The 13,460-nt window shown below is 41.0% G+C and overlaps 1 protein-coding gene across 1 annotated transcript; it reads right to left on the reverse strand.

Moving 5' to 3' along the window:
* Positions 1–460: 460 nt before the first annotated feature.
* prrc1 (proline-rich coiled-coil 1) lies at positions 461–12,889 on the reverse strand. Its single transcript, XM_086135193.1, has 9 exons — positions 12,787–12,889; positions 11,208–11,331; positions 7,807–8,145; positions 7,583–7,728; positions 6,279–6,381; positions 5,906–6,069; positions 4,737–4,840; positions 3,805–3,907; positions 461–1,162 (listed from the first exon to the last, which is right to left on the reverse strand). Exons 2-9 carry the CDS (start codon positions 11,302–11,304, stop codon positions 953–955), a joined length of 1,266 nt encoding a protein of 421 aa, XP_085991319.1. The 5' UTR covers positions 11,305–11,331; positions 12,787–12,889; the 3' UTR covers positions 461–952.
* Positions 12,890–13,460: the final 571 nt, after the last annotated feature.

Genomic DNA, 13,460 nt, shown 5'->3' on the forward strand with positions numbered 1-13,460 from the left:
TCCTTTTTGAACATGTACTGTATGTGTAAGCCCTTCTTATTTCATGACTAATGACTCTTGTGTCGCTTTCATTGATGCTTTGCTTCTGTTGTATGTAAATAAAAATGAGAGTGAAAAAGCGGTCTTAATACAAACGTTGAAGGCTTTCCTTACCAAAAAAGGACAGGGAATGGGGAATTGCAACAAAGCAAGTGTGACTCAGTCTCGCCAAATTCGTTGCTCCGCTTAGCAATTTTTTTGACTAGATTTGAAAAAAGCTAACTCGTAAACAAATATAGCAGCTTTTTGTGATGTCAAATTGACACTGTCCTCCAGAGCAAGAGTTGTTCACCCCTCAGTAAAAAGGAAATGAAGCGACAATTTTAGATATCTCCTTTAAAATCGCTTGCTCGCCCAGATGTGTGTGTAAACCGTGCACTGTGTGAACTAATTGGAAAGAATTGGACCACCAGACACCCTCTTGTTTGCATTTGATTTTATTTTTACAAGTGGCAGAGATGACCCTTCAAATATTTTAATAAGGCAATACGGCACAATGATTCAGGGTTCCGTTTCAGCATTTGTTTTGGGTTTTGTTCGGACTGAATCATATGCAAAAGGCTGGGCTAATATTGTATGATTCTAAACGCCTTCCATTTGAAAACAACAGCTGGGACAAAAAAAAAAAAAGTAAACAATGACACAAAACCTCACATCAAGTACATACCAATATATAATGTCAGAAAAGATGAGCAGATTATGATTACTTTCTAAAATTGTTTTATTCTCAGTGATATGCAAGAGTAAAATCCAGTTGTGTTGGAATGTCAATTAACATTTATACCATTACCGTCTTGCTCAATGAGGAAAAACATGGAGCTGGGACTGATCTCATTGACGAATGAATAGCTGTCAGTTTCCTACTCCTTCAAAATGTCCTGAAATGCTCCCAGACACAAAATTCAGCAGAGGCTCATGCAGTCCTGGGTGGCAGCCTCTGTTTGTAGATTCCAGCCAACGCTTTGGCAGCACTATAGATCATCTGCCGTTGTGTCATTCCAGTCATCGCCAGAAGCCATTCTGTTTTATCTACATTGGGCAGGCTGCGCTCTAGGACATCACCTACTGTGACCATAAGACCGGACCATCGAAGGCTGTAGTCTGAAGGGGTCAGGGACTGAGCCTGGATGCAGATGACAAACACATTTTATATCTTGTTAGCAAAACAACCAACATCACCATATTATTCTGCAGTTTGGCCATTTTGTTCTGCGGTGATGAACAATTGAAAAATGCATTTCTCAGAAAAATACCCGTTATAAAAAATTAGACCTCAATGAATTAAACACACTAATTGGAAAAAAATATGTGAATTCGGCAAGCAAATACAGAACAATGAGCAGAAACCTAAATCATTAAAGTGTGGAGAAAAAAAATGAAGACACTTCCTTGTGCCCTGTAGTGTGTAGAGCTTTTGTGTGCCTGTACACCTTCAATGTGTGAAGTGTTTTCATTCCTTTCTTCAGTCATTTTATTTTAATTCTACTCACCTCACAAAACAATACCAAAATTTTGACTGAAACAATTATTACTTTCTTCCATTTATTTTACAATCAATCACAAGATTTTACTGATTACAACATTACAGACATAGAGCAGGGATAAAATAACCAACTTGACTGAGGTTTGTCCCTTCCTTTGTCTGAATGTATTCTCGGGTATTCTCAACGTGAGCATTTGCCAACACATATTCAAACAAACAACTACTTTGTGAGCTCTGCGCAGCCATTCTGACACAAAGATAATACCAAAAGCATAGTTAGATACTGACTAAATCGGGGGTCGGCAACTCGCGGCTCCAGAGCAGCATGCAGCTCTTTAGCGCCGCCCTAGCAGCTCCCTGGAGCTTTTTCAAAAATATTTGAAAATGGAAAAAGATGGGTGAGGGAGATATATTTTTGTTTTTATATGGTTTCTGTAGGAGGACAAAAATGACAATCATTCTTAATGTTTTCCAACGCTTTACAAATGTGTAGAATAAATATTAAATGTCAACAATTCTGTCGTGGATTTGCATCATAGCCTCCGACACACGTTTCTATGAGCAGGATGGGACATCAGGCAGGTGGCTGTCATGAAAAAACAAAACAAAACAGTATTTCATGCACAATTCACCGAGGGTACTGGCAAAGAATGGGAATGTGGATGGCTGAGAGAAGCATTTTAAATGGGACTCATTGGTTGATCGAAAAGTAGATCTTCCGTCAAAAAAGTTTGGGCACCCCTGCTCTACAGGATGAACTGCAGGGGAAAAAAATCATTTAATCATGAATGCTTGTGTATTTGTAGCCAACTTAGTCATGTTGATAGTAGGCTAATATTGCTAATAAAGATACATACAGCATATGTTGAGTTCGTGATAAGGCTTTTAATTTTTTGCGGCTCCAGACATACCGGTATTTGGGTTTTTTTTGGTCCAATATGGCTCTTTGAACACTTTGGGTTGCCGACCCCTGGACTAAATGAAGGAAGAAGGAGACAAGCAACTGCGATTGGCTGGCAACTGATTCAGGGTGTCCCCCGCCTACTGCCCGGAGACGGCTGGGATAGGCTCCAGCACCCCCCGCGACCCTAGTGAGGATCAAGCGGTTCGGAAAATGGATGGATGGATGGATGGATGGAGACAAGCAAGACTTCTAAGGATATTTGGCCCCTTGTGGATGTGAGCCCACGAGGTTTGTGTGGCTTTTTGTTGAACCAATTGTCTTCATGTTGTTTGTCTTTCATTTATTGTTTTGTAATAAATGCCATTTATATGTTTCATGTCCGTGTTCGTGACCAGTTTGCATGGCTTGCCAATGAATAGACCCGGTATTTTTATGCACTTTGTGTCGTGCTTCATGCTACATCCTGAGGGAGTTACATATGAATCAATATTCAGATTTCTTGGACGTAATATTTTAAAAGTTCCGTAAAGCGCCGTGTCTAGCGTGGGTTCCTTTGTCTTGGTAACACACATGAAATAGATTGAAAATTTATTTCATGCTAGTTGCACTCACTATTTCTTTGGTTAAATCACGCGGGTGCATTGGCAGAATTTCAACGCCACACAATTCAGCAGCAGGCATTACGTATTGTGCGACGGCGACAGTAATCATTTGATGGTGTCTATTGTGCCTCAAAAGTAACAACTAACATGACGGCCATATTTGACCATTCTTTTATTTTCTCTGTACAAGTGGTAATTTGTATGAGTTTTTCCAACTGAATGTATGAAGCCAGTGAAGGTGTTCAAATGCAAACATATATATTTATTTGTTTTTACCGAGTGCTCAGGTACCAAGTGCTCCAATATGACAAAATGGAATCGACCACGAGGGCCAGTGAACTATATTTATTCAGCGCATACTGCAGGAAGGTTTGATTTAAAGCACATATCATTTTGGCATGCTTTTGAACATGCTTATTTTTGGGCTCTCATGTCACACAGCTGCACCACACTTTCTGAGAGGCACTCAACACTGTACAATATTTATGCAAATGGGTGATTTTAAAGTGTATTTATAGGTCTACAAAAATGACAAAAAAATGCCATAAATACAAAAAAAAAAAACATGCCCAGGGAGAATTTACATAGGGCAATTCTATATCGCGGATTTCCTGGAACATAAGTCCTGTGATGGTCGGGGTTTACTGTATTCTATCGTAACTACATAGCCAATCATCCACCTTCTATTGCAATTATCCTCTTATCCTAAATAATGACACATTTGTCATTCACTTATCCATTTGCAGTGATGTGTTGAGGTAATTACTTATGTGTACCTGCTGGACATGTTCGAGAGCCAGAGGGGTTGCCTGTGTGAAGACCTCCACTCGGGTGTTATGATCAGGGTCCTCCAGGATCAAACAGCCAATGTCAAACCACCTGTAGACAAAACCAGCATTTTCAAGTAGTGAAATTTTTCTACATGAAGACAAATCTTGGTACGAACCAAAGTGCGGGTCTCTGTATGTAGAGGGGTGGGGGGATCATTTGACTATTCAAATAAATAATCATCAAGAAATCATTTTGTTCTGAGTGATTCTCTGAAAAATAGAATTTGCAGAGTTAATTGTTGCTACGACCACGAAGTGCCATTCTGTAGAATCAGTTTCCAAACACTATATTGTGAGTTTTTCTTTGGGCTGTCACATCGGACATTAAAAGTCATAACCAATAATTATGGTGGTCTGGTGTACTGCATTTGGGTTCTGCTCGTACAATCTGGCCAGTCATGGACCCAACACACAGTTTACCATCACAGATCCGCTGTAAGAGGATTGAGTCCGTCCTACAGAAGCCCCAAGCGATGATACCGGCTGTTGCTGAAGCAAGCAAGTCAGCTAATGACCAAGCACTAAAGTTTGCAGCAACACACGGCCGCACCCAATCTCATGTTGGAGGAGCGGCAGCATCATTGATAGATGATAGAAACACCTCTGCTGCCCAAACGAAAGCCTCGGCACACCAGTAGAAACTGGTGAGCCATCCCGCCTTGCAACCTTCCTCCAACAAAGACCCCTATCCCATGTCAAGTTCCTCCGTGATGATTTGCATACCCTCCCCAGACAAGAGTTACAATGCAATCTTGAAATCTTTTGTCCTAGGTTTATAGTTTTAAAAAGCGAACTGAACTTCTTTACAAACATGTCATCACAACTCGAGAGAGTGTGTGAGTGGCTGTACAAAATTTATCTTCATAGGAGTGTCTTACTTGTCAGGAAAGAGCTCAGCAATAAATTTTTCCATTGAGACCACTGGCTGCTTCTCGTGGATCACACCCGATCTTCTCAAACTATCAATGCGCTCCTGAGCCCCCTGCATCACACAAGAAAGAAAGGTGGATCAAAAGGTTATTTACATGGTACTAGGTTTGGAACCTCTTTGCTCCGAGGCAACCATACTATTAATGTGGGGACATCCATCCCCCTCCAAAAGTTTTGGAACAATGGAGTCAATTCCTTTAATTTAGCTGTAGACCACAGATCTGGCCCGCCACATCATTTTATGTGGCCCGAGAAAGCAAATCAAGCATGTCAACTTCCATGATGCTTGCTAAAGTCTGAACCAAAACTTCAATTTGTCATATGGAATCCACAATAAAAGTCATTATTCTTGACATCTGATTTTAAAACGAGTTATTTGTTGGGCACTGTGTATGTAATATGTGGAGGTGATTAAACATTTATGTGGTTTCCCAAAATCCATAAGGCAAACCTTAACTACAATGTGGCCCGCGACAACAATGTGTTTGACACCCCTGCAGTGTAGACTAAACACATTTCAGTTTGACATCGAAGGTGACTCCAAGTAAAGTGATCAACATTTCCGCTATTATTTCCAGGTATTTACATCTGGATTGAATACACAATTGAGAGGAGAGCACCTTTTGTTTACCACCCCCCTTCCCCAATATTTCATGTCAACATTATTGGGAACACTGACAGGCTCACTACATGCCCGGTCAAACATACTGATGCGTGTTTTGTAGTCTACACTGATTACGCAAACAAATACAGTGCAGTGAAAAAGTGTCCCCCCCGCACCCCTTCCTTTTTTTTTTTGCATATCTATCACACACAAAGGTTTCAAACCATATACAGTATGTATGTATGGATATAAATAAAGAGACAGAGAGAGTATTTACCATAGTTGCCTTTGTGAGATATTAACCCATTCATGCACCCTGTAAACTGATAACATGATAAGCTGTCCACTGTAGTAACTAACCACTGTCCCTGAAAGGGTTAAAACTTGCAGGATCAGAAATATTTAAGGGTTAAAAACAAAAAAAGTATCACAAAGGGGGAAATACCGACATGACACATGTATACTGTTCTTAACCAACACATATCTATTTTTTTTTTAACTGAGTGAACAGACCTTGAGCCCTGCCGCATAACCCACAGGCTGTGGGGCAATGTTGGAAGGGCCAATTTCCCCTGTCACCATGGCCATTCCAAAAACCTCCTGAAAAGCATCCCGAACTGCGTCAACATTCATCTCTTTATCCGATGTCACAACAATGTCAATGTCCCCTCCGGACTCTGTGGAGAAAGGACACACACTTTAAACTTAATTGTCATCAGTTGATCTAAAACCTGTTTTTATATGCAAGAAAACAAGGCTAAGATTTTGTGGCATGTCAATCTCCTTGTTCATCAAGGAAGATATGCAATTTTACTATGACTATCATTGGCTGTTTTGTGACACTTAAAGGTATCTTTTTTGAGTAATTCTTATAAGAGAGGCTTACTGATATATGGAGCCATGCCAGGATCCAGAGTGGTAATCATCGACTCTACAGAATGTTTGGTCTTATCCAGGACTGTTTTAACAACAGGGTTCCCAGCGACGCCCTACAGAGAAAACAAAGAACACTATTGTCACAACATTTACTGGGCAAAGAAGGGCCAACATTCACTATTGTTTAAAAGGCAAGTGAAATCTGTAAATTGAGGAGCCTGTGAAATGTAAAACTTCAGGAGAAATAGTCTTCTGAATTTGCACATAAACAGAGATGAATCGCTCTGAAGCCTGACAAGAACCTGACCCTGAAGGAGTGCTTCACCAAAATAAAAGACTGCATTGGTGAGTCAGTTGGGACACTTGTGCTTGTGTCATTGGGCGAGAAATATTTGCCTGCCCTGACTAGATTGGTCAATAAGCATCAGGGCTAAGTCAACACAAAAATACAAAAGTATGAAATGTAAATTTAAGATTTTACAATGACGTGAGCTTGAGATGATTTTTTTTCTATTTCTAATGTGGGCAAACTTATTTTCAAAATATATATCACAAATGACCAGCAAACCCAGAGCAGATGGTGGTTGACTGAGGAGCCACTGAACCCATTAAATTCATTTTCCGATCCACTTATCCTCACAAAGGTCGCGGGGATTCAGGAAACTTTATTTATCCCCGTGGGGCAATTAGGACTTAACAGGCACGCTCTGCACAAGAAACATGAAAAACTGGGGGTGCTGGAGCCTATCCCAGCTGTCTTCGGGCAGTAGGCGGGGGACACTCTGAACCGGTCGCCAGCCAATCGCAGGGGACACAGAGACGAACAACCATCTCACTCACACCTAGGGACAATTTAGAGTGTTCAATCAGCCTGCCATGCATGTTTTTGGAATGTGGGAGGAAACCGGAGTAATTGGAGAAAACCCACGCAGGCCCAGGGAGAACATGCAAACTCCACACAGGGAGGCTGAGCTGGAATTGAACCCTGTAACTCTGCACCGTGAGGTTGACGCGCTAACCACTGGACCACCAGGCCGCCTAGCCACTGAACCACTAAAATATATTCATTAACATCTAAATTTACTGGACAGAAAAAAAACATGTTTTCCCCAAACTGCTACTGATCACAAGTAAAATTAACATTTAAAACAACACTGACAGTGAGTAAACAAGTAGGCAAACAAGAAAAAAACTCAAATGTCAGCACAATTTAACAATGCCTTTGATATTCTGTTTCCAGTTATTCAATTTCTGATAGTTTTTCTTTCAGTAAACAGGGGCGGAAAAAAAGCCAAAACATGACTACACATTAACCTTGAAAAAGCCCCATAAGCCTCCGTTGCCACCGTTGTCCGCAGATACTCTGGGATCCTCCTGCTCCTCAGGGAAAGTGATTGGGGATCTGGCGTCTAAACCCCCGGTCATGGCAGGCTGCTGAACCATAGGGTTAGAAAGTACACCTGGACATGAAGGGAAAGCCATGACATCATCTACCGGCTCAACAGAATTTGATATGAGTATGCTCTTGCACACATTACCTGGAATTGAGGTTGGGCTGGAAAAAGTTGGCATCAGCGGTGTCTGTGGTGCTCGACCAGCATGACCCCGTGTAATGTCATATCCTGCGCTCATGGAAAAATTAGAAATCAGAGGCCCAACAGGAGGTGCACCGGAAGAAAAGGAAGGTGGTCCGGTGGAAGAGCCCAGGGGAGGCACAGAGACGGAGGTATTGGTGTTAAAGGGGCCGGCAAGTGAAGACGGCGGAGGAGGAAAGATGGAAGGTGGACCACTGAAAGCAGGAAGCGGAACAGCACTGATTGACGGGGAACAAATGGACACTGAGCTGGTGCCTGCAGCAATAGGATGGCTTGATGGATCTGAAACACACATTTTAACACTGCGTGATAGTTTTTGTCAAAAGTTGGTCGAACCATTTAGACATTCATTATGAAAAATATTTCTATTTGTGGATGGTTCTCAAAAAGTATGGTACAGGACAGTGACACGAGGGCCCAAAAATGAAGTGAATTCTGACTGAAGTTCATCGTGTGAGGTCAAAATAAACGTATGGTTGTCTCAGATTAAACACGCAACAAATCTATGACAGACTAGTTTTGAAATTGAGGACGAGTAATAATGTGAAATTCATTCTAAAATGTTTTCTGATGTTACATTTATTTTAAAAGAGGGATTGGAAGCAAAAAATTCTTGCAATATCTCCACATTTTTAAAAGTGAAGACCATTTGCATTGTTAGTATTGAGCAAGAAACATGACGTTTGATGTTTGCTTTTGCGGGCCACATAGAACAATGTAGCGGGCCAGATCTGAGTTTGACACCTGTGGTGTAGAGAGTAAAAGAGAGATGACTTGGCTTCGCCTCCTTGTTTCATCATTAACCTCATCTCCACAATTGGTGACACAGACAAGAGTAAAAATGACGGATTTCAACGCAAGCAATCTAAACTTCCACGGTCAACTTGGTCGATTTTTGGCAACACAACCCACAGCTGTGGTTTCAGCACATCAAGGCCCAGTTCCATCTGAGGGGAATAACAGAGGATGGTCCAAAGTACTTTCATGTGGTGGCAGTGTTGGATGCCTCAATGGCAGCTCGAGCGATGGCTCTGCTAGAGGCTGCACAAGCTATCTGCAAATACGATGTGCTCATGTTATTCCTTTTGAGATTCTTAACTACCAGGGATCCGTATCAACTCCTGCTTGTCGAGTTCCCTAGCCTCACGAAGCCCATGTTCTTGGCAGCTGTGGTTAAGCACGGCTGAGAGCACCACATCACCACTGCTAGCCCCCAGTCTCGATTTTGCCAAGCACGGTACACACAAAGAAGTGATCAGAGTTTGGTTCACAAAATCCGTAATCCCAGCAGTTAAACTGCGCGCCGCTCAAATGTTGCTGACTCACAGGCAACTACTGTGAAATAATCTATCAGTTTTATTTTTCGTTCTTCACCAATAAAAAGAATGTCATGCTTGACACACAGCTTAGTTGGTTGCCAGGGAATTAAAGCAAACAAACCAAAAAAAAGTTTTACAAAAATGTAGTCATATTTTACACCGAACGAATTGAACTTCGAGGTCAATATACTCAGGTCGTCCGGCTTTAAGCGTCCATTAAATTACATTCGTAGATAGTGAGTGCCACCTTGTGGAAGCAGTGGGGTAACAAATTTAAGATATTATTTTAAAGTGTTTGACATATCATCAATTATGGACAGCGTTGGACTCAAACAGTATTGTGCTGCATTAACATTTTGGCAATGTCATGGCAACAATTTGAAGCTCATGCAATTTAAGGGTCGAAAGAGACCTTAACGCAATGAGTTTGTTGCTATGTCACGACAAGGAACTGGCCGCAAGGTTTCATCACTCAAAATAAAATAGCATTTGAACACGCAATTGGTCCATATTTTTTAGGAACTACCCCAACATATACATATGTATAAGCGGGGCTGCTGAGCTCATGGCTAATATGGCTAGCCACTCAGACGTCTGTTGGCGAGTCTCTCGAGGTCCAACGACAGATTACCATAACACACAAAATGTGTGAACTGGAACTAATATGAGCAGGAAATTGTTATGTTCGTGACTGTCACATTTTATTCATCATGGAAACCTGGCTAAACACTTCAGTACAACCGCACTGAGGCTAACTGCTGCGCAAAGTGGAGCTTTGTCACCAGATTATGATGTCCAAAAAATATGTGCTGATTTACAATGAGGGTAAGTAGTTCAGAAAATAGATGGATGGATAACAAATGCTCTGAGACTGGACTGTGTCATTACCGTCATAATATTACCGGTAATTAATACTTGGAATACAAATGGTCACAGGTCGTTGAAGTGTAGCTATGGTGAGTGATATTTTCATCATTTGTTTTTACTTTGGTCTTTGAAAAGATCATGTGAAAATGACCATAAACACTGACATGCAATGTCCCTGCGAAGTAATTAATTTTGAGTATTTTCTTTGTTGACGCACTAATATTAAACACACAGAGTAAAACACTTCTGCGCACAGTCCCCATTATAATGTTCTTGACAGAATTTTAAAATTAGTGTAAGCTTATGTTAAATTATTATTTTCATTGTATACTTGAGCATTATATTCCTTTATGTTATAGTTACCTAAATTATATTCTGTTTAATAATTGTTGAAACATTCTTATGGTGGTTGCATCTGATTGGCTGAAGAGAAGCAGGAAGTGTTTTCATAGCTGGAGGAAAATGTTCTCGTTCTTTCGGGAGTTGCGGAGGGGCAGACGTTGAAAAATAAAAGCTCCGTTCAAACGAAGTCCATCTCTTCTTTTTGGCCATTCCTAACGTAGAGCCATCCATTCAAAACCTACGAACCTCTCAATTTACATTAGTAAAATTAAAATAAACTGTTCAGGAAGTAATTTCTAGAGGTTGGCAGCTCTGGGAATGTGATGCGGTCAAAAATGTTGTCGCAATTAACTTTAGCGCTGGTGCACCCAAGATAAACAGTTGAGTGCACCACCGCAAACCAGTATAAAAAGTTACTCTAGACCCTGTAGAGCACAAATGTCAAAGTGCCGGCCCGTGGGCCAGATCCGGCCCGTGAGAATGTTTTCAGTGGCCACTGGGATGATATTGATTTATTATTAGAACTGGCCCGCAGATCTTTTACACGCACCAATACTACATTTCCCACAATGCAACGGTGACGCGCCAAGCAGTGGCCGCTTTATTTCAATATTAGTGCAGCAGTCGTTCGCACGCATAGCAGTGATGTTAGCTTGTAGATACCCATCAAAAATGGCAAAACGGAAGGTGGACACTGAGAACCGGGGGTTTCAAACAAGGTGGGAGTCGGAGTACATGTTCATGGACGTAGCTGGAAAACCTGTGTGTCTTCTGTGCGGTAAAAATGCTCAGGAACATAATCCAAACATGTCCTACCAACGCTCATTGGCGGAGGGCTGACTGAAGCAGCTGCACTCATTGGTGGTGTAGGGCTGGTTGGAGGTGTAGTCTCAATCCCACTCTCTTCCATCATCTCCTTGACCTTCAACGTCCACGGAAACTGTAATATTTTTTTCCATGTTATTTTCATTATATATTGATGTATGAGATGATTCTGATATGCACCAAAATGCTGAATATCTGCCCGGCCGATAAAATGTCAATCACTAGTCCATGTCGTAACAGTCTCCTGTCACCTTCATATGTCTGGGGTATGGAAACACAAACGAAGCCTGATCCTACACCCAAGCCTGACTACATTTCGATGCGGAAAAAATGTTTACGGTTCCATGAAATCAAGGTGGAACCTTTTGAGCATTATTCCCACATTGTGTTTGGCATGAACAAAACACTGCTCACCACACCAAAAACAAACAAACAAAAAAAAAACAGTGAACCTTGCTCACTGTACAAAAAACGAAACAAAAAAAAAACGGAATCATGGTGGTGGCAGCATAACTTTGAGGCTGTTTTTCTTCCAAGGTAACTTAGTCAATGTTGCGGGAATTGCAAACAGTAACAAATACAAGTCATTGTTAGAACAAGCCATTCAAGCTTCTGCTCTTAAGAGAGCAGAAAATGTCGGGAAAAGCCCACTAGAACATCTAGCTTAGTTTGGGGTCCATCGGAGGCACTTTAAATGGTTGCGTTTTTGTGCTAACTCACATTCAGAGGTGTCAAATTCAGTTTAAAAAAAAAAAAACCTTGGCCACAGGTGCTTCGACTCAACCAGCTGTTGAACGAGTTCCCATGAGCTAGCTAGTTTACCCGCCTCTTGGGTAGAAGTGTAGCAACGCCACTCGAGTGAAGCTCGTGTATTTATAAAGAGACCAAAATCTCTTTAGAAGAACCTGTGGCTGAAGACAAACCGTGAGGGGGGTTTTCATCTCTGTTCCGATTTCACATCAGTTTTAATTCGATGGTTCATTCTTAACACAGCCAAATCCACAGTTTTAAGAGAGTGTGCACATTTGTGCAACCTCATTTCTCAGTTGTTTATTTTTACTTCCTTTTTCTAAAAAAATGTATTTTTCAATTTAATTGAACAGATATAGGTCACATTAACGGTAGTAAAGGTTCTGAAATAAATTACGCTACATCTATCACAAATACCTGCCATTTAAACAAGTCTATGTAAATTTACCATATCCACCGAATACTAAATGCAAAGTAATGACGGGGGATTTCTTTTCTAAGTTCACTATAAATCAGTTTTTAACTTCACGGAATTGTTTTACTTTTTTGAAACATTATGATTTTGTGAGCGATGTCCCATTAGCATCGCTATTTCCAATTCAAAGCTTTATTATGAACACATTTTCACGAGCGAATTCAATTGAACTACTGTTCAGATCAGCTGTAGAGTACACGTATACACGGCTATTCATGAAAAAGCAGAAAGAAAGTCAAGTTCTGAAGATGTTTTTACAGTTAGACTCAAGTTAAGGGGAGCACGTCTTGTTGACAGTAGGTCTATATAAATTGTTAATACAACAAGCAAAGTCTTGGTTCTCACCTGCTAGCTGGATCAGTTTGATTTCCCATAAAGAACCACAGACTCACTTTGATGACGTCATTCGTTGCCACGTCTGCTCACGGTAAATCTGCTGGATTGTCGCTCCTCCCACTACTGGAAGAAGAAATCAACCTCACTTCCCAGCCGCAGCAAACACAAAAGGCAAAACATATCTGATCGACTGAATACAAACGTGAATTGCACAATCGAAGGTAAATTATTTGCAACGCATAAATCCTGATAATAAATTGCTTTATCATAAAACGTGAACAATATGTCAGCATTAATTAAATCAGCTCGTAAGAATATTGCATGCATTTCGTATTTAACCTTGAACTACAGCACTTCCGACACCCGAAACAAGGCCAGTTAAAAATAAGTATTTTAATTTAAGGAATTTTGACCCACTCTTCTTTGAAGAACTGCTTTAATTGCGCCATATTGGAAGGTTTTGTGGCATGAACTGCCCATTTAAGGTCACACCACAGCATCTCAATCGGATTCAAATCCTGGCTTTGACTTGGCCACTCCAAAACCTTAATTTTGTGTTTTTTTAGCCATTAGAAGTAGAGTTGCAGGTGTGTTTCGGATTGTTGTCCTGCTGCATGACCCAGTAGGAGCTTGAGTTTGAGGGTACAATCTGTTTGTTGGACGTTCTCCTTTAGGATTTTCTG

The sequence above is a fragment of the Hippocampus guttulatus genome, chromosome 17 (assembly GCF_054856545.1).
Source record: "Hippocampus guttulatus isolate MCC_2025c chromosome 17, RoL_Hgut_1.0, whole genome shotgun sequence".
NCBI classification, from domain to species: Eukaryota; Metazoa; Chordata; class Actinopteri; order Syngnathiformes; family Syngnathidae; genus Hippocampus; species Hippocampus guttulatus.

Bases quoted from the DNA above. Each gene is read 5' to 3' on its own strand.
- prrc1 (XM_086135193.1), bottom strand. From the start codon at position 11,304: ATGATGGAAGAGAGTGGGATTGAGACTACACCTCCAACCAGCCCTACA. The intron at 7,729-7,806 runs GTAATGTGTGCA...CTTCATGTCCAG, and splicing joins CAGCCCAACCTCAATTCCAG to GTGTACTTTCTAACCCTATG. The intron at 6,070-6,278 runs GTAAGCCTCTCT...CTTTCTCCACAG, and splicing joins TGGCATGGCTCCATATATCA to AGTCCGGAGGGGACATTGAC.